Source organism: Equus przewalskii, chromosome 9 (genome assembly GCF_037783145.1).
Source record: "Equus przewalskii isolate Varuska chromosome 9, EquPr2, whole genome shotgun sequence".
Lineage (NCBI taxonomy): Eukaryota > Metazoa > Chordata > Mammalia > Perissodactyla > Equidae > Equus > Equus przewalskii.
This window is the reverse complement of record NC_091839.1, coordinates 83,382,436-83,402,554: the sequence shown is the minus strand read 5'-3', so window position 1 is coordinate 83,402,554 and position 20,119 is coordinate 83,382,436. Positions and strand designations below refer to the sequence as shown.

The window sequence follows — 20,119 nt, the reverse complement described above, 5'->3', positions numbered from 1 at the left end:
CCGCCCCGCCGTCTCCATGGGGACGCTTAGCTCACCTCGCCCCGCCCCGCCGTGTCCATGGGGACCCTCAGCTCACCGCGCCCCGCCCCGCCCTCTCCATGGGGACCCTCAGCTCACCGCGCCCCGCCCCTCCGTCTCCACGGGGACTGCAGCGCCCCGCGCCCCGCCCCGCCGTCTCCATGGGGACCCTCAGCTCACCGCGCCCCGCCCCGCCCTCTCCATGGGGACCCTCAGCTCACCGCGCCCCGCCCCTCCGTCTCCACGGGGACTGCAGCGCCCCGCGCCCCGCCCCGCCGTCTCCATGGGGACCCTCAGCTCACCGCGCCCCGCCCCGCCCTCTCCATGGGGACCCTCAGCTCACCGCGCCCCGCCCCTCCGTCTCCACGGGGACTGCAGCGCCCCGCGCCCCGCCCCGCCGTCTCCATGGGGACCCTCAGCTCACCGCGCCCCGCCCGGCCGTCTCCACGGGGACCCTCAGCTCACCGCGCCCCGCCCCGTCGTCTTCACGGGGACCCTCAGCTCACCGCGCCCCGCCCCGCCGTCTCCATGGGGACCCTCAGCTCACCGCGCCCCGCCCCGCCGTCTCCATGGGGACTGCAGCACACAGGCCGCGCCAGGTCGGCAGCGCGCGGTCTCCATAGGGACCTGCGTGGTCGCCCGGGCATTAGCGGCTGGAATGCCTAGAAGCCGGTTGGCCGCGGACCAAGCTCTGAGCGCCCGGCTCTGCGCGGGCCACCACGCACAGGCCACCCTCTCCACGGCCGCGCTGGAGTCATTCCTCCTTTGTCACCCTCCCTTCCGCGGTGGGAGCCCGCACGTCATTGCTCCTTCCAGAACCTCTGACAAAGCCGAACAGAGGGGTCAGACAGCAGGCTGCGAGACACAAGAGGAAACCTGGACACTGAGGCCAACGTTTGCTTGGTCTCAAAGAAAGCCAGGAATTTTAAGGACGTGTGATGGGAAAGTGGGATTTCTTGTCTAGCAAATCCTCAGAATATTTTAATACTTATTATTGCCTATTTTCGCATTACACAGGTACCAAAACAACACCCATCCTCATTAGTTTGCAAAGACTCTGGTCAAAATGCCTTTAAGTATTTATTGTGAAGCTGTTTACACTTCTTCTTTTATATGTAGATGAATAGTTATCGCCTTAAAAAAACGTTCACAATATGAAAAGCAGGTTGGGAAACCATAAGAATAGTACTATCTAATTTTTGTAAATAAAGTGTAAGAACTCTAAAAGTATGTACACAAAAATGTTAAATGGTTTGCTCTGCTAGTACTTTAAAAAAATCTGCAATTAAAATTTTTCTATAATATACAATATCTATATAATAAATTTTATTCTAGTACAGTTTTATTCTAATCCAAACACTCCATGTTGCCTCTGTTGCCTTTAACATATGTTTAAGTTGTGTGAAAGGATACAAATTAGGTAAGCTAAAATTTTGTTCCTGGGACCCACATGGGGCCCCTTGAGAGAAAGAACAAATGAATAAACCAGACCACTCTATTGCTCTGTCTCTAATCCATGGGAAACAGCATTGGCTTTACTCTGTCTCAGGACCCATCCAAGAAAAACACATCACATGGCAGAGTTTCCTTTTGCTCTGTCAGACAGTAGAATGCTTTACCCCCGGAATCCTTATTCTCTCAGCCCAGCAGAAAAGTTCTGAAGCTTGCATTTAATTTCTGGTGATTTTATCATTTCTAAAAGGAGTATTAAAAAGACCAAGTAAATTGACCAAAATTCATTGAACTCAGAATGCCAAAAATTACTAAAATCGAGATCTTTTTCTCTATCATTCAATAAGTCCTCAGCCTCCCCATTTCCTATTAGGTGCTTGTTTCTGTGGCCTGGAAACAAGGAGGAAGAAGCATGGGCCTCTACTACAAGGTGAAAGCAACTGAGCTATGAACAGATAAACCAAATGTGGTATATCCATAGAATGAAATATGATTCAGCCATGTAAAGAAATGAAAAACTGATAATGTTACCACATGGATAAACCTTGAAATCTTGAAAACGTCATGCTAAGAAGCCAGTCGCAAAAGACCATATATTGTATGATTCCAGTTATAGAAAATGTCCAGAATTGGCAAATCCATAGAAGCAGGAGGTAGATTACTGGTTGCCAAAGGGCGAGGGGTTTAGGAAGTGGGAAGTGACTGCTAATAGATTTCTTTTTGGGGTGATCAAAATGTTCTAGAATTAGATTATCGTGATGGGTGCACAACTCTGTGAAATCTACTAAAAGCCAGTGAATGGTATACTTTAAAATGGTAAATTTTTACACTAACAACGAAGTAGCAGAAAGAAAAATTAAGACTACAATCCCATTTACAACTGCAACAAAAAGAATAAAATACCTAGGAATAAACTTAACCAAAGAGATGAAAGACCTGTATGCTGAAAACTATAAAACACTGTTGAAAGAAATAGAAGACAAAGAAATGGAAAGAGAATTCCCTGCTCTTGCGTTGGAAGAACTAACATTGTTAAAATGTCCATACTTCCAAAAGCAATCTACAGATTCAGTGCAATCCCTATCAAAGTTCCAACAACATTTTTCACAGAAATAGAACAAAGAATCCTAAAATTTATATGGAACAACAAAAGACCTTGAACAGCCAAAAGAATCCTGAGAAAAAAGAATGAAGCTTGAGGTATCACAGTCCCCAGCTTCAGAATATACTATAAAGCGATAGGAATCAACAGTATGGTACTGGCACAAAAATAGACACACAGATCAATGGAACAGGATCGAGAGCCCAGAAATAAACCTCCAAATTTCTGGACAGCTAATTTTCAACAAGGGAGCCAAGAACATACAATGGAGAAAGGAAAGTCTCTTTAACAAATGGTGTTAGGAAAACTGGACAGCCACATGCAAAAGAATGCAAGTTGACCATTATCCTATACCATGCACAAAATTAACTCAAAGTGGATTAAAGACTTGAATGTAACACCTGGAACCATGAAACTTCTAGAAGAAAACATAGGCAGTATGCTCTTTGACATCAGTCTTAGCAGCATATTTTCAAGCACCATGGCTGAGATGGCAAGGGAAACCATACAAAATCAAACTAAAAACCTTCAGCAGAGCAAAGGAAACCATCAACAAAATGAAAAAGACAATCCAACGACTGGGAGAAGATATCTGCAAACCATTTATCTGATAAAGGGTTAATATCCACAATAAACAAAGAACTCATACATCTCAACAACAAAAAAACTAACAACCCAATTAAAAAATGAGCAAGAGGTCTGAACAGACATTTATCCAAAGAAGATATATAGATAGCCAACAGGCATATGAAAAGATGTTCAACATCATTAATTATCAGGGGATGCAAATCAAAACTACAATGAGATATCACCTCATACTCATCAGAATGGCTATAACTGATAAGAGAGGAAACAATAAGTGTTGGAGAGGATGTGGAGAGAAGGGCACTCTCATACACTGCTGGTGGGAGTGTAAAGTGGTGCAGCCACTATGGAAAACAGTATAGAGGTTCCTCAAAAAATTAAGAATAGATCTACCAACTGATCCAACTATTCCACTGCTGGGTATTTATCCAAAGAACTTGAAAACACGAATGTGTAAAGATACATGCGCTCCTATGCTCACTGCAGCATTATTCACAATAGCTAAGACTGGGAAGCAGCCTAGGTGCCCATCAAGGGACGAATGGATAAAGATGTGGTATTTATACAGTGGAATACTACTCAGCCATAAGAAATTATGAAATCTGGCCATTTGTGACAACACGGATGGACCTTGAGGGCATTATGCAAAGCTCAATATGTCAGAGGGAGAAAGTCAAATACCCGTATAATTTCACTCAGAAGGCGACAACAACACACACACACACACACAGATTGGATTAGTGGTTACCAGAGGGGAAGAGGGAGGGAGGAGGGTGAAAGGGGTGATTAGGTATGTGTGTGGTGATGGATTGTAACTAGTCTTTGGGTGGTGAACATGATGTAATCTACACAGAAATTGACATATAATAATGTACACCTGAAATTACATGTTATAAACCAATGTTACCACAGTAAAAAAAAAAGATGTATCTAAACAGCTCAAAAAAAAAGAAATTAGTAGATTTTATGGTGTATGAATTATTATTTCAATAAAGGTGTTTGAAAAGGGTGATGAAGCTAATGTTTGCTGAACAGTATTGGTGTCAGTTATTGTGCTAAGCATCTTACTCACACTTTTTTGCTTCCTCCTCATAATAATCACTAGGAGTTGGTTATTAACCTTATTTTCTACATTAAAAACAAAAGTTAAACTGAAAGAAACTGAGTAAATGTAATTAAACACAAAGCTAGGGAGCAGAATGGGATTCAAATCAAGGCCTAACTTTAAAGCCCACACTCTTTTCATTATACCAATATTTAAATGTACACAAGGTGCAAATTTACCAAAAATACAGAACGTCAAATTTTATAAACAGTTTACTTTTGAGGATTGAACCCTTGTATTCGCAGATGGAAAACTACAGGTTTCTTCAAAAAGAAAGATAGAGACTAATTTAAAACAATCACTTTATTAAAAATAGCAAATCTCACAAATACTCATTTAACATTTTGTTGTCACTGGCCACCGGAAAACACAGCAGCATGTGTAGTGATTGTCTAATGTAAACGGAAGCTGGGCCGCCACAAAAAGCCTGTGCATCACACACTTGTGATCAACACTGGACTAAGTCTGTGGGCTCACGAAGGATGGATCCTGCAGCCCGATCAACTATGTTTAGCACAACGCATTTCAAGTATAATTCCATAAGGCAACAACATAAAGCAGAGCAGCACAACCCCTGCATCACATTTCCTGATTAAGCCTCGAGAAGGCCTAGCCTCCAGTTACGGTGAATTAGAGCAAGTCACATTTACTAAAAGCAGTATGAGAAAACCACCATTGCACTTGCATTTCAGTTGCTTTAATTCCTTGTTGTGGAAGATGATTCTGCTACTGGATTCAGCTGGAAAAATAAAGCATACTGCTTTTCTTCAAACCACAAGAAAGCAACTGTTGTTTCATTTTAGCTGGCAGAAGTATTTGGAACATCTTGTGCGTCTGCCAAATGGAGTTTTTGTCTGGATTCATCAGTTAAGAAGATTTTCTATAATGAGTACTTCTTTTAAATTTCTGGAAGTTACACTCTGGAGCTAAGAGACAGAGGTATTAAAAAAACCAAATACGTTTAAAGGGGAAGCACCTATGTTGCTACTGAGAAACTTGGATGTGATAAGACAGTTTTTAAACGTAGTGAAGTAATTATACCATATCTAGAATTTTGAAGACTTTAAAAAAAATCACTGAATCAAGACTATGTTCCAGGTTTTAATAGAACATAGGATTATTTTAATGCAGCAAGAATCATTTTCAGGGTAAGGAGCTGATTAGGGGCAAAATATGAAACCTTACTGGATCTAAAAAGTATTCATCTGAGAAGACAATACCACTTTATCATCCTTGGGCAAACAACTTCTTTGTAAAAGTCAAAAATAAAATAAAATCATCATAGCTCTAAAACCTTTCCTATAATCCTCTGAATTACTTGAGAAGATTGGAAATAGGACGGAATTCCTGCACTCATTCCCTTCCCTTGTCACCATCATTGCCTTTCACATTCCTCTTTGATCTCTACGATCCACCTGCAGCCTATTTATTCAAGACAATTCAAACAATGATATAGATACATCAAGGACAACTAAATGCTAGGAATACACATATGGCAGAAGTTGCAAAAATGTACAGACACGAGTACTGCCATCAAAGACATGCTTATCCAGTTGGAAGGCTGAAATTGAACACACAGAAATCAGCAGATAACGAAATAAGGCAGAATATTAGTTTGAGGTACAAATGAAATGCTTCATGGAAGCAGTCAGCTTCAGTGTTATTTGATAAGGAGAAGGGGGAGGCCAGAGCATCTCTAGTAGGAAGTACAACCTGAGCAAAGGAATTAAGGTGAGCACAAACATATGCTCTTGGGCATCCAAAGAACCAGCCTGGGAGGAAGGCAAAATAATACAGGAAGTATAGGTTGTGGTCAAATTATTGAGAACCTGTAGAATATGTGACATGATAAAAAAAACTTGGTAAGAAACATGAATGGCAAGATGAAAGTGATGTTTAGCAAGAATAATTGAGTGGCAATGTCTGAAGTCTACAGGAGCATGGTCCAGTAGAAATATAATGCAAGCCACAGACCTAATTTTAAAAATATATTTTATTTATACTAATAATCAGAAAATTATCATTTCAACATGTAATCATTATGAAAAATACTGAGATGTTTTACATTCTTTTTTCGTACTAAATCTTTGAAATCAGGTGTGCATCTGATACTTACAGCACATTTCAACCCAGATAGCCACATTTCCAGTGCTCAGTAGCTACATGGCTGGCGGCTGCCGTATTAGACAGGGCAGCTCTAGAGCTGGAACAGAAATTTGAAAGGTTATAGAATCAGGGGATGAGGGTAGAGCATGAAGGAGGAATAAAAGGCAGAAGTGATGTCTGACAACTAGGTGTGATTCAGAGACGGCAGATCATGTTAAGTTCATGTCCAGTCTCCATGTAGATAGTGCCAGGGTTGATTAGCAATGTCTGCTACGGTCATGGAAGGGATTTTTAAACAATCTTGGAGACTAAAATAACAGAAGTTTTGATGAGAGAGGGAAATTAGGAGGAGAAAGTTTGAGTACAGGCAGAATATTTATCACAGATGAGGAAATGAGGGTTGCCAGACTTTGCTCAAGGTTACACAGCTGCTAACCAAGATTTGAAACCAAGCAATCCAGAGCCCCTGCTCTTGTATTCTATCATGTTGCCTTGTTTAACTGTGGTGGACGAATTGAGGAAAGTGGTGAGACAAAGAAGTCTAAATGCTTAACAAAAACTCAAGTAAGAGGATAGGAGATACTTAAATGCCATAAGCTATAGAAAGACTATAAACCTTAGGATGAATATAAAGAAAAGAACAAAGAACCAGGAACTACTCCTAAGAAAAGCCCTCTCATTAACTCATATCTTACCCCTGTATTTAAGCCTTTCTCGGCAACATTAACCTCCCCACATTTTATGTAGCTTCTCAAAACCTTATTTTCTTCACCTGTAACATGGGGAGTAGACCACCAACTACTTCCAAGGGTGGGACCAAAAGGGAGAGTATGTGTAAAACCCTTTACAAAATACTTGGCAAATAATAAGTCTTCAATAAAGATTAGCTATTAATTGCTATTACTAGATTTGTATATACTTTATCTCTTCATTGTTGTTACTGCACAATTCGGCAATTAATAACACTATATGCATAGCCATAATAGTAATTTATATATATATTTTATATAGTTTGGAAAATTTTCACATACACATCATTACATACAGCAATTACCCCATACTACAGAAGACACTCTGAGATGTTAACCAATCTGCACAAGTTACATTATCAAAATGTGGAACCAAATTTCAAAGATCAAATCTCTTGACTCTACAATCTCATTATGTGGTTCAAAGGGATGTCTTCTCTCTCAAGGAATTTTATAGGCAGGATCACTTCTTATTGTTCTTATATATTTCACATTGTGCCTATCACTATGCTCAAAAATATATTTTGAAAAGTTCCTGAGATAATTGCTCTAATAAATATCAAAACCTGAATATTTTATTTGTGCCTTGGTGGTTTCCCTGAAGCTACCCCTATAATATACTTTTTTATGCATCTAAAATATTCTATGTAATGATACTAAATTAAGCATAGTATATTATGTCTGCATATCCAACTGCCATTTACCTTAAGAATCTAAGATTCAAGATAATTTATATGGCAACTAGCCTAATTCTCAATTCTTTTGATCAAAAAATTTTCTTTCAATTTGTTTAAAAAACCCCCAAACAATACAAAGCAAAGCAGAACAAACCAGAAACAAAATTTCAGCATACAAAACAACTAAAACTTCTATTTGGAAACCAAACGGGAAGAGAAATGGCCCCAGTAAATAATAGTAGGTGTCTCTGTTCACTTGACTGGGACTATTCACCAGAAATTATAATTTGTAAACTTTTACTGTTGATATTAGGCAAAGGATACATGGAAGAATTCAATTCTTCTAACTGTAACACAAAGAAACAAATTTAATTTTTATTTTTATAAGGTAAATATCTCAAGTAGATAAACGTTTACACATCTAAATAATTTTTCATTTAAGCTTCAAGTGAAAAAGCAAAATATTACAGAAAACACTTTCCAAAAATTTCCAGGATGGGAAATTCACTTATGCAAAATAATTACAAAGTAGCTTTAGCATTTATGAAACAAGAATATGAGAAGAGAATTAAACCAGATGATAAAAATTGGAGTTTTATAAGTATTCTTAAAACCGTGCATAACTATAATCATTTTTAATGACAGTTTTTAAAAGAAAAAAGTTACCATTTTAATGATCAAAATCTTTAAAACCTTTATGAATTACAAAAAGATTTCACATGACACTCAGTTTTCAGTATGGGGTAGAATTAGTTACCCATAGTTTACAGAGGGAAAAATCTTAGAGAAATTTTAACCCTAAATTGTCCAAAGTTACACAGTAATAACCCAAATGCAGACCCTGGACTAAACAAAGTCTTTCTGGTTTCATTTGACGTTATATTCATCATACCACAGTCACTCTTCTAAATGTATTGCAAATTAAGCTTATATTTGTTAAAAGGAACTGGTAAAAGGAAATATTTGTAAGACTGAATATGACAGACTTGAAATCAAATGCATATGCTTGAAATTTTTAAAGTATGGGCTTATAATTTCCCTCACATTTACTCATTCAAAAGATCAAAGCAACAGAAATTAACCCTTTTTGTCACTGGTAAATATGGAAACTATTCTGAAACTGAAATGTATTGAATTCAATTTTTCTTTATTTTTGTTCCAAAAAATGTTTAAAGAGGCAAATTTACGTGATTAATACTTCTCAGTATGAGAATCATACGTGGTGTTATGGGATGAATTGTGTCCTCCAAAAATTTGTATGTTTTAGTAACCCCAATACCTCAGAATGTGAGGATGTTTGGGGAGATGAGGTCTTTACAGAGGTAATTAAGTTAAAATGAGGTCACTAGGCTGGGCCCTAATGCAAACGACAGGGTCGTTACAGGAAAAGGAAATTTGGACACAGGCAGCACGCAGAGAGGGAGAATGCCGTGAGAACATGAAGATGACCATCTACAAGCCAAGGAGACAGGCCTCAGAAGAAACCAAGGCTGCCGATACCTTGATCTCCAACTCTGGCCTCCAGGACTGTGAGAAAGTGAATGCCTGCTGTTTAAGCCACCTAGTCGATGGTATTCTGTCATGGAAGCTCTAGTAAGCTAATACACATGGAAGTGTACTAAGTTACCATAACACCAAATACAGTTGTGCATTTAAAATAATTCACTACCAACTGAGTAAATAAGACAAAACGTATGAATCATGTCAGGATCTTTTGACATACTATCTTCTTGGGTTTTTTTTGTTAGTTTTTTTTTGAGGAAGATTAGCCCTGAGCTAACATATGCCATCAATTCTCCTCTTTTTGCTGAGGAAGACTGGCCTTGAGCTAACATCCATGCCCATCTTCCTCTGTGGTATGTGGCGTGGTGGGACGCCTACCACTACGCCATGGCTTGACAAGTGGTGCGCAGGTCTGCACCTGGGATCCGAAGTGGCAAACCCAGGCTGCGGAAGCAGAATGTGTGAACTTAACTGCTGCATCACCAGTCGGCCCCAACATACTATCTTCTACATGTTAAGATCTTACCATACATGTGCAGAAGTGAATATTTCACTTTTAGATTTGACAGCATTCTCAGAATATATGCTTAGATGTAAACATGATAATTTCCTTGGAATACATTTATTTAAAAAAAAGAGTAAAATACAACATGGATGAAACTTGAAAACATTACACTAAGTGAAAGAAACCAGACATAAAAGGGCATATACTGTCTCATTTCATTTATATGAAATATCCAGAACAGACAAATCCATAGAGACAGAAAGTAGATTAGTGGTTGCTAGGGGATGGGGAGAGGGGAGAATTAAGCGGTACAAGGTTTCTTTTTGGGATGATGAAAATGTTCTGTAATTAGTGATGATGTCTGTACAACATTGTGAATATACTAAAAACAACTGAATTCTATGCTTTAAAATGGTTAGAACAGGAAATTTTCTCTCAAAAAATTTTATTAAAGAAAGAATAAACAGAAAGAACTATACTCACATCAGACAGAAGCCTATCCAGATTGGAGTCACTGGCTGTTTTTCTCTTGTCCTCCGGAAGTTCCTCTAACTCCCCATAGAGCTCCAAATTCAGACGAGCTAATTTCTCCTGCATTCCCCGGACATGCTCCATCTGCTCAATGGAACATTCATTTCCTGGGGGAACATCCCAGAACATCACTAAAGATTAAGGTAGTTCAAACTAACTCTTTTGATGAAAAACTTTTAAGCTCTAGGTGCTCAAAAGAAATCAGTTTTCTTTCTTTTGTAAATTGCATCATTAATGACTGCATATTTCCTGTGTATAATTACAAATAAAATTTCTGACCAGGAAAACAACGACAATCTAAGAAATGACTGTGGGCACTAGAAAAAAAGTCAGATAGGGAAGTTTTTTAAAAAAACTATTTTTTCAACAGTAATATTTTTTTCAACAGAAAATATTTTTTTCAACAGTAATATCATCATATATAAAAGCAACAGCACCATCTAATCATGTTGAATTTGACAACTGCCACTTGAACTGAGTGACCCAACATCTTACAACAACCTGAGGGAAATTAAGATTCCTATAAGAACTTGAACCATGAATCATTTTGCCAATCAATTATGTATTCCTCCTTTAAGAAAGCGGTTAAGTTTGTACGTTCCGCTTCTCGGCAGCCTGGGGTTCACCGGTTAGGATCCCGGGTGTGGACATGGCACTGCTTGGCAAAAGCCATGCTGTGGTAGGCGTCCCACGTATAAAGTAGAGAAAGATGAGCATGGATGTTAGCTCACAGCCAGTCTTCCTCAGCAAAAAGAGAAGGATTGGCAGTAGTTAGCTCAGGGCTGATCTTCATCACAAAAAAAAAAAAAAGAAATATAAATGAAAGCATTTATGAAGCATGAAAAATATATCGAGGCATGAGAAACACAAAGTAACATTTTCAATTGTATACAGTACTGCAAGACAACTTAACCGCTAATGAACAGGTCTCACCTTACTCACTGACTGCAGTCCTCTGAGGGGGCCTCATCCGCCCAGAGCAACTAATGTACATACATGGCATATATTTTCATACGGTTTAAGTACCGCCTCTGCAACCTCTTGATACTATAATTTTTTTCCAAAAAAACTTTGGTTTTCTCAAAGGGGTGGTAACAATATAAAGTAAAAATATAAAGAGGTAGAAATCATGAGAAGAGAAGAGAAGAGATTCAGAGGATGAATCCAGGTGACCTAACATGAGAACAACAGAAGCTCCAAAAGAATACAAAGGAACAGATGGAGGAGAAATAAATGAACGACAGAAAAAACATTTCTTGAGATGAAGGATGAGCTGGCAAAATGAAGGGCTTGTTGATTGCCAGGCAGGATTGATGAGAAAAGACTCAGTCCTAAGCGTATCCTGGTAAATGCCTACACTTTAAAGATAAAGGGGGCTGCCCCGGCCCAAATGGTTAAGTTCGCACTCTGCTCTGGCAGTCCAGGGTTTCGCTTGTTTGAAACCTGGGTGCTCATCAGGCCATGCTGAGGCAGCGCCCCACATAGCTCAACTAGAAGAACCTACAACTAGAATATACAACTATTTACTGTGAGGCCTTGGGGAGAAGAGAAAAAAAATGGGGGGCTTTGGGGAAAAGAGAAAAAAAAAAAAGACTGGCAACAGATGTTAGCTCAGGGCCAATCTTTAAAAAAATAAAATAAAATAAAAATAAAGATAAAATCTTTCAAGCATCGGGACAGAAAAAACATACCTACTAAGAAAGAATCAGACTGGCAATTGACTTCTCATCTGCAACCCTTATAGACAGCAAACTGACAAATAACAGACTTCAACCCAAGAACACAGGGCACACAGGAGCAGGTGCAGGAGGGGAATTGTGGAGAAAGCAAAGAAGTAAAGTGATCCAAAGATGAAACCTCAAGGGTGGGAGAGAAGACGGAGGTGAGAGGAAGGGAAGGTACTCTAAAGATACTGCCTTTCTGGGCTGGGCATAAAGCAAGGAGGGAGGGATATAATAAACATCACTGTGTGACACACAGTGTGTTTTACTGTCTTCTTTTCAAATAATAGTATAACCAAGACTGGAAGGAAACCCAGCACTATGAGAAAAGACAGACATATACAAGTACACAAAAATCAAAGACTTTGACAAGGTTAAGTGTACCAAAACAAAGTCCACAACACAATAAATTTGGTTTAAAAAAAAACAAAAATGAAAACAAAACACAGAGGTCAGAGGGTATCTACAATATACAAAAGGCTCTCAACAATTAACAATAACAACAAAAGGATAAATAACCAAATAGAAATTGGGTCAAGGTCCTGAAAAAAGCAACCCAACTGCTTAGCAAACATACATGGATATTCAAACCCAAGAGAAGTAAAAGAAAGCTCCTTCACACCAAATGCTGGCAAGAATTGGAAGACAGCTAATAACTACTGCTGGTGGGAATTCAGGGAAAGGGTTCTTTCGTAAACTGCTGATGGCAACTAGAAGCGCAATAGCTTTTTTGGAAAGCAATCTGGATATTTTTATTAAAGTTAAAACTACAGGGGCTGGCCCTGTGGCCGAGTGGTTAAGTTTACATGCTCCACTTCGGCGGCCTAGGGTTTCGCCGGTTCAGATCCCAGGTGCGGACATGGCAGCGCTCCTCAGGCCATGCTGAGGCGGCGTCCCACATGCCACAACTAGAAGGACCCACAACTAAAAATATACAACTATGTACTGGGGGGCTTTGGGGAGAAAAAGGAAAAATAAAATCTTCAAAAAGCAAAAAAGTTAAAACTACATACATACTTTGATCCGGCAATCCCACTTACAGGAATCCACTCCAGAGAAATAAAAGCACTGGTATAAGGATACAGTGTATGTGTAAAAAGATGTTCACTACACCATCAAACTAGTGGCTCAAAACTGGAGACAAAGTCAATGCCCTTCAACAGGGAAATGGGTGAATAGACCAGGGTATATTCACAACCTGGAATATTATGTAGCCATTAGAAAAAAAATAACGAATTAGAGTTATAATAGGTGACCTGGAGAGATTTTAATCAAATATTGTTTAGTGAGGAAAGAAAGACACAGAAAAGTACATATAAGATACTATTTGTATAAAATCATGAAAATGAAAATCTTTGTATGCATGTTTCTATGTATCTGTACTATAACCCGGAGAAAAATATGAAAAGATTTACACCTGGTTTTTATTTATTTACTTTTTTTAAAGATTGGCACCTGAGCTAACAACGGTTGCCAATCTTTTTTTTTTTCCCTGCTTTTTTCTCCCCAAATCCCCCCAGTACATAGTTGTATATATTTTAGTTGTGGGTCCTTCTAAACACCTGGTTTTTAACATGGTTATTTGGTTGGGATGAGGGAAGGTGAAGCCAAGAGAGGGGGTAGGGAGAGGACTAGGGGGCCATGGAGCAAAAAAGTGAGGGAGGGAAAGACAGCACTTGACCCAATATGTTATGCTGATGACATTTATGCATCTGTGTGAGATTCTATATGTGTGCATTCCATAATTTTAAAGTTGCTTAAAAAATACAAGAAAATAATTTTATCATCAGAAAAAGCTTACAAAGTAAGTTGCAAGCTGAACATGAAAAATCTGACTACATACTTTGTGACTCATACAAAAATACCTACTCAGACTTTTTATTGAAACAATCAGTCAACTGTTCTTATATCTTCATGAAATAAAACCAGAATCTTTTATATTCGAAAGTCAGGAATCACGGGCAAGAAACAAGTTTAGACTTGTCATGATCTCCAGACTTTACAAAACTAAAACACTAAGTCTAAATTTTTAACTGATGAAGAATGTTCTTTTTCTTTGTTACACTTGCAAGACACTTGTTCCATAATAGTAATCCTAATTTAACGTTCCAACTAACTCTCCCTTTTTGAATAAAAGAAAATGGCACTTTTAAAAGGAATTGCAAAATACACACAGAAAATAGGATGCCAACATCCTGAAAAGAAAACAGTAATGAGAAACATCTATGCTTACCGAATGCTTGAAGTTTTCCTGAGTGGAAATCATTCAAAAGGCTTAGCAGGCCCCGCTCCATCTCCTGAACATCTGAGACGTCGGTGAGAAAGGAGTGCTGAATCGGAGTTGACTGAGCACCTTTTCCTTCTCCACCCTGAGGTCTGCTCTTTTCTTTCATCACTCTGCAAACAGGATGCAATAAAAAATTAATTGCATATGATTATCTTTAAAAAGAGATAATTATATCTTTTCAGGCTGTTCTAGATTAAGCAAAATTAATGAATTAAATGGAATTTTCCTTAAAAACAGGAAATCAGAACAAAACCAATACTAAACAAAAGCAGTAATTTTAAGCCAGAAATCCAAACAATAGGTTGTAAAAATCTCAAACTTATAACTGGTAAGGCATATAGAGAGTTTGACTAATACATTTATAAAATACGCTAATTCTTTGGATTGCAAAAAACTGAAAAGAGAATTAGTAAGTCTTCTTACTATCCTATGTTTCATATTTCATTTCTAGGTAAAATATATTACACCTTTCCCTTCTAAACTTTATCCTATCTGTTCCTTGGCTATCAGTTGTTCAACAAGCATAGGGACATACTAGCTGACACTATGCCAGATACTGGGTACACAAAGATGCACACAACATCAGTCACTGTTCCGAAGAGGCCCAGTCTAAGGCAAAAGGAAGACATATAAATTCATAATCACCATATGACGGAGTGCTAAAAACCCATTATCATCCTTGACACCTCCAACTTTCTAAGGCCCCCACAAGCAGTCATGAAGTCCTATTGATTATATCCACAAATATATCTCTAATCTCTAGTTCTTTCCTTCTCCACTGCCACTATCGTATCTCTTGAGTGAACTACTCCAACAGCTCCCCAGCTGGTCTTCCCATCTCTATGTGTTGTCTCTGATCTCTCTTCCCTCCCCACGGAGCAGCCAAGTCAATTTTTAAAAAGTAAAATCATTATTGGAATGTTCTTTTCCAAGTGTCTTTGGCTATGTCCCTCTGTGTCCTCAAAGAGAGCATGAGATCATCATCAAGGCAGCAATCTCGTCTTTTCTTCTGTGTAAACCCAATGGCTACAGAGTGCTATAAGCATTACTTCCTTAACTGACTCTCCATGATGAGCTTGCAATAGGAGATAAACTTATTCAATCATAATTGGAAAGACGACTGAGATTATGAAATGCTTTTCCTCTATGGATCTTATTTGCTTTCCAAATATCTAATACTTCAAAATACTTATAAATATGCAGCAGTACTATATAACACATTTAAACTTGTCACTCCTGTTTCTTTAGAGCCTCAAGACAAATGATCTTCAACAAATATTAATAATGCTTACTTACTTTAGTGTTTTAAATTTCTTCTTTGAACTTTTCCTGTTTGAATTTTTACAATAAATACAAATGAATGAAAACAATGAAATCACTCTTTTTTTAAGAATAAAAACTACCAAAGCACAAACACTCAACTTAGTTTAAAAAAAAAAACAACACGTATATCTTTTTTCCTATTTCTGTCTAGCTCTTCAACTTTGTCTACAAGTTTTCTTGGTCTGTACTCTTTAATATGAGACAAGTAAGGGCCTTTGAACCAATCGTTCATTTTGCATTTTCTAATCTCTATAATCTTTATTAATTTTTTTCTAAGTCACATATTATCCGGCCTCAACTGTTTTAAAAGTCAAGCCAAGTGAAATAAATGTTATAAGAATTAGTGGATTTAGTATTTATTTTAATAGCATTTTGCTGTGATGATGTGAAAGAAAATAATTCACCTTTTTAACTTTGGTCGCTGTGAAGTTGACTGTGACGCAGGATTTGAAAATCCTGTGCTTTTGCTAACTGGAATGGCATTTTTTTTGGCATTAGCAACCTGAGTAGAGTGGGCACTAAAAGACTTAGGACTCCTCCTCTTCACTTTCCGTTCCTCCATTGTTTTAAGTTCCTTATTACACCAAGGGCAGCTTCTTATGACCTAAAGAAATACAGCAAAATTATACATGCATGCAACAATATGCCAAAATGAAAGAAGTTCAAAGACCCACTTCATAGGCTGAAAGAGGATCAAGAATTTCTGAGGTCATTAGACAAAGTCAGAACCAGGATCCCTTAAGTTTAACCTACCATCCTGTGTACAAAGAAGCCCTAAGTAGAACTGCCTGTTAGACAAAACGTTTTCCACCATTTTTTTATTCACTGATCTTACAAACATTTACCCACTTCCATTTGCCAGGCACTATTCTGGGCAGTGGGGAGATGGTACTGAAAAAGACAAGGTCCCTGCCCTCAAAAAGCCTACATTATAGAGGGGAACAATAGATTAAAAACAAACAAAACAGTCACATGATATTCCCAGCCAGACTCCAGCTTTTGGTGGCCTTTCAGCCTCCCCTTTAAAATGTATTCTCAGAACCAACTAGATTCAAACAGATGTATAATTGACAGGGGTATCTGCCTTTTAACTAGCAACTAGAAAACTCATTTCAACTACCAAGCAGAAACTCAGTTTCTGCCTAGGGATAATACTGATTCTAGTTCACTGATCACGTGAAGTTCTATAAAATTAAACCTGTTCCGAGACTATTCTGAATATACTTTCTCTACCTATTTCCAAGGAAACATGAAACTTTATTGTACATGTTTAGTTTTGCTAGTATCAAAAGTTACACTATGAAGTTACAGCTGGCCCTTCCATAAAGAATGTGTGTAAGGTCTTCCATTTATCCAGTACTTTCCCTTATTTTATGTATTAACCAGCTTTATTTTCCTAACAGCCTTCCATCTAAAAATATCATTCCACATTTCCTGTACATTCATGCATAATAATAAACTCTTAATTATACTGTTCCATGTGTCATAAGATGAAAAATTTATACGGCTATTTACTTCATCAGACTGTAAAGTGCCTTAGGAGCAAGAGGCCTTTTTTTGCATATTGCGTTGAATTTAATCAAGCTGTGACCATTCGAAAGGATTCAAATCCACTTATATCACTCCTAAAATAATTACTTGAGAATTTTAATGAAAACAGATTTTTTGCTACTATCTGAACTCAACGCCACTAGCACTGGAGTTTAAACCACTGAGCTCAGCTGGCTCAGGCGACTCAGACGCTGGAGCCATCAAGCCTCCAGAGAAGCAAAGGTTTTAAAGGAAAAGCTGCCATGCCCGGTCTCTAATCCCAGACACCAAGTGCATATCCGCTTAAATCTTGACTAACAATTTTTACTTTAAGAAGCATTTTTAGTAACAGAACAGACATTTTGGTGGTGTTTCAGCATGCAACGCAAATTAAATGGAACTTTAAGAAACACCAGAGACGACGAGATACCAGTCCTCCGAAGAGACAAGGATTTGTATACGTTTACGACACCCGTAAGCACACGGCCTTCAAACTTAATGACGCTAATAATACACATTTGGTGATACAAGAGAAAGAAAATAAGGCCTAGGAAGCACAGCAATGCAAATAAACCAACAGCGGTCTTAAGTAAGGCGTTGCGAAGGCCGGGGTCTGGAATTCATCAGGTTCTGGGTGGTAACATCTCGGCCGCGAGCGCACCGAAATCCTCCCTGCGCACCGAGCCCAGGCCCTCGGAGGCGGCGGCCGGGGCACTGGCTCCCCGGCTCTCTCCGCGGCAGAGACCGGGACGGCGGCCCGGCAGGCCCTCGACTTCGCCGCCTCTCCCCAGCCAGCCGCGCCGGAGCGGGCAGCGGGCGGGGCCGACGGCGGACGCGGGGGTCCCCTGCTTCCGCTTCCTACCTGCAGAAGAAGGGGCTCGGGGTCCGCCGCCACCTGCAAAGACCCCGAGCGTCCGAAGCCACCACCGCAGCCCGAACCCGGGTCGCACCCCGGCCCCGACGCCGCCGCAGCCCCCTTTGTTTACGGAAGTGACGCAGGGGGGCGGGGCCTGCGTGACCCCGGCGCGCGCCTCGCCTCTTCCGGTGGTCGCAGCACCGCCCTCGTCTCAGCCCGCGGCACCGCATGGCCTCCTCCGCGCTGCCTCAGCGGTGGCTTCCGTGGGCGTGGAAGGGAGGACCCATGGCGGGGCCTTTATCTGGGGCCAAGGGCCCACAAGCAGCAGGGCCAAGGGATGTCGGCGGAGGTAGGAGCGAGAAATGGGTCCCCTCTCCGGAAGCTGCCCGCCCCTCGGCGAGCGTCCGCGCACTACAGGTCCCAGCGGGCTCTGCGGGAAGCTTGGCGGCGGAGCCGGGCGTCGCCATGGCAACTGTCCCCGGATTGTTTCCCTTGCGTCGTCGGGACCTGGAAAGGTAACCAGCCTTGGCTGGGAAGGCTGCGTGGAAAGCCGTGATTCTGTCTGGCGACCCCGATGCTGTGCCCCTAAGTGAGGGCCTGTTACTGCTTCTGTTAATAGCTACTCTATTCAGGGCTAGGCATCCCTTCTCTCTAAACCTCACTGCAGTTCCATGAGGTGGGGGTCAGAATCCCCTTTGAGAAATAAGGGATCTGACGCTCAGTAAGGCTAATAAACTCACGTGTTTCTGTCGCCCGGCAGTTCTTCCTTGCACGTACTGCCTCTGGAGAAGGCATTGCGGACTGAGATGGAACCATCCTAAATGAGCGGAGAAATCCATGATTCCCTAGTCTGGAAGGCCTTCCCCGTGTGGGCGTGCGTGGTGGGAAGCTAGAGTGAAGAGACTCCAGAGAGCCCACATACTTCTCCCGCATTTGCTAGTCAGGAAACCTTATCTAGAGATTGTATCAGCGACACAGGCAGAGCAAAGACAAACCCGATTATCCCGACTTCTAGTATGAGGTGTTTTTCTACCACCTCCTCCTTCCGTTTTCTAAAATTCCGGAAGTGTTTTAGAAAGAAAAACAGAGTAAACATTCATGTACCCACTATCCAGAGGGAACAGATGTTATGTTTTGTCATTTTATATTTTTAAATAAAAGACATAGACATTTCAGATTAAGTGGGTGCCAGCTATTCCCAGTGCCACTGCACTTCCCTTCTGAGAGGCAGCTGCTGTCTTAAACTTGATATGCATATTGCTGATGTAAGTTTGTATACTTTGACTGGTGCTCTGTATTTATAAACGTGTAGGAGGACTGTGGACTTTTGAAGTTTTGCATGGATGCTGTTATATTTTGTGTATTGATCTACAACCTGACTTTTTCACCCAATTCCGTTTTTGAGATCTATGCACATTGATAGATAAGGATAGATTTCATTTTTAACTTCAGTTTTAGCTGTATAGTATTCTATCAAACAGTGTGCCACAAATTATTTGAGAATTCCCATAATGATGGATATTTGGGTTTCCCATTTGTCGCTGTTAAAAACAATGCTGTAGGGTATAATCTCCCCCAGTATCTTTCCTCAGTGTCTCTTGACAACACACCTGAAAAGTTACAAAGACTTAGACATTTACAAAATTCTTGCATATGTGGTCTTTGATAAATTTGTCTTCTTCGTCAGGCTGTAAGTTCCTTGAAGGAAGATATCATGTTTTATTTGGTTTCGTATTTTAAGCACATTGCATAGAACATGACGTAAGGTAGATGCTCAATAAATGAATGTGTTATGAATCGAGTTCTTTGATTTTATTTCTGAAGTAAAGTGATTCCCACAATCCCACTTTAAACCCCAAGGTCCAGAGATCTAGGCCTAGTCACAGTGCCAGTCAGATGGCATCACTAATGCCCAGGCAAATGCTCCTTCTTTAGCTGGGCACTTTGTGTTGCAGTGCACCAGCCTTTCTACCAAGGGGATCTGATGAAGGAGCTAATCCTAAAGCTCAGGGAAATTGTTGACTGAGTGGTTCTTTTTAAACTTAATATTTGGGATAATTTCAGTTTGT

The 20,119-nt window shown here is 40.0% G+C and overlaps 2 protein-coding genes across 6 annotated transcripts in view; one reads left to right on the top strand and one right to left on the bottom strand.

Annotated features, from left to right (window-relative positions):
- Window positions 1-4,550: 4,550 nt before the first annotated feature.
- On the bottom strand, window positions 4,551-18,280 carry CCDC28A (coiled-coil domain containing 28A). Of its 3 annotated transcripts, none has more exons than XM_008538650.2 (6): window positions 18,057-18,279; window positions 16,069-16,268; window positions 14,288-14,451; window positions 10,286-10,440; window positions 8,119-8,141; window positions 4,551-5,116 (listed from the first exon to the last, which is right to left on the bottom strand). In XM_008538650.2, the coding sequence occupies exons 2-6, from the start codon at window positions 16,224-16,226 to the stop codon at window positions 5,062-5,064; spliced, it is 555 nt and encodes a 184-aa protein (XP_008536872.2). In that variant the 5' UTR covers window positions 16,227-16,268; window positions 18,057-18,279; the 3' UTR covers window positions 4,551-5,061. The 3 variants fall into 3 exon arrangements, with proteins under 3 accessions (XP_008536872.2, XP_070415566.1, XP_070415565.1); XM_070559465.1 differs by lacking the exon at window positions 18,057-18,279 and adding an exon at window positions 17,773-18,024; XM_070559464.1 differs by lacking the exon at window positions 16,069-16,268 and having other exon boundaries at window positions 18,057-18,280.
- A 148-nt stretch (window positions 18,281-18,428) lies between these two features.
- The window catches only part of NHSL1 (NHS like 1), a 290,732-nt gene continuing 289,041 nt past the window's right edge, over window positions 18,429-20,119 (top strand). For 2 of the 3 annotated variants that reach the window (XM_070559451.1, XM_070559450.1), the window contains exon 1: window positions 18,429-18,565. The gene's annotated coding sequence lies outside the window, so the exon portion shown is untranslated. The remainder of the gene's footprint in view (window positions 18,566-20,119) is intronic. The other variant, XM_070559449.1, reaches the window with a different exon arrangement.

Bases quoted from the DNA above. Each gene is read 5' to 3' on its own strand.
- CCDC28A (XM_070559464.1), bottom strand. From the start codon at position 18,280: ATGCGGTGCCGCGGGCTGAGACGAGGGCGGTGCTGCGACCACCGGAAG. The intron at 14,452-18,056 runs GTAGGAAGCGGA...TCCTGTTTGCAG, and splicing joins CCGAGCCCCTTCTTCTGCAG to AGTGATGAAAGAAAAGAGCA. The intron at 5,117-8,118 runs GTATCCTTTGCC...TGATGAATCCAG, and splicing joins GAAGAATTGAATTCTTCCAT to ACAAAAACTCCATTTGGCAG.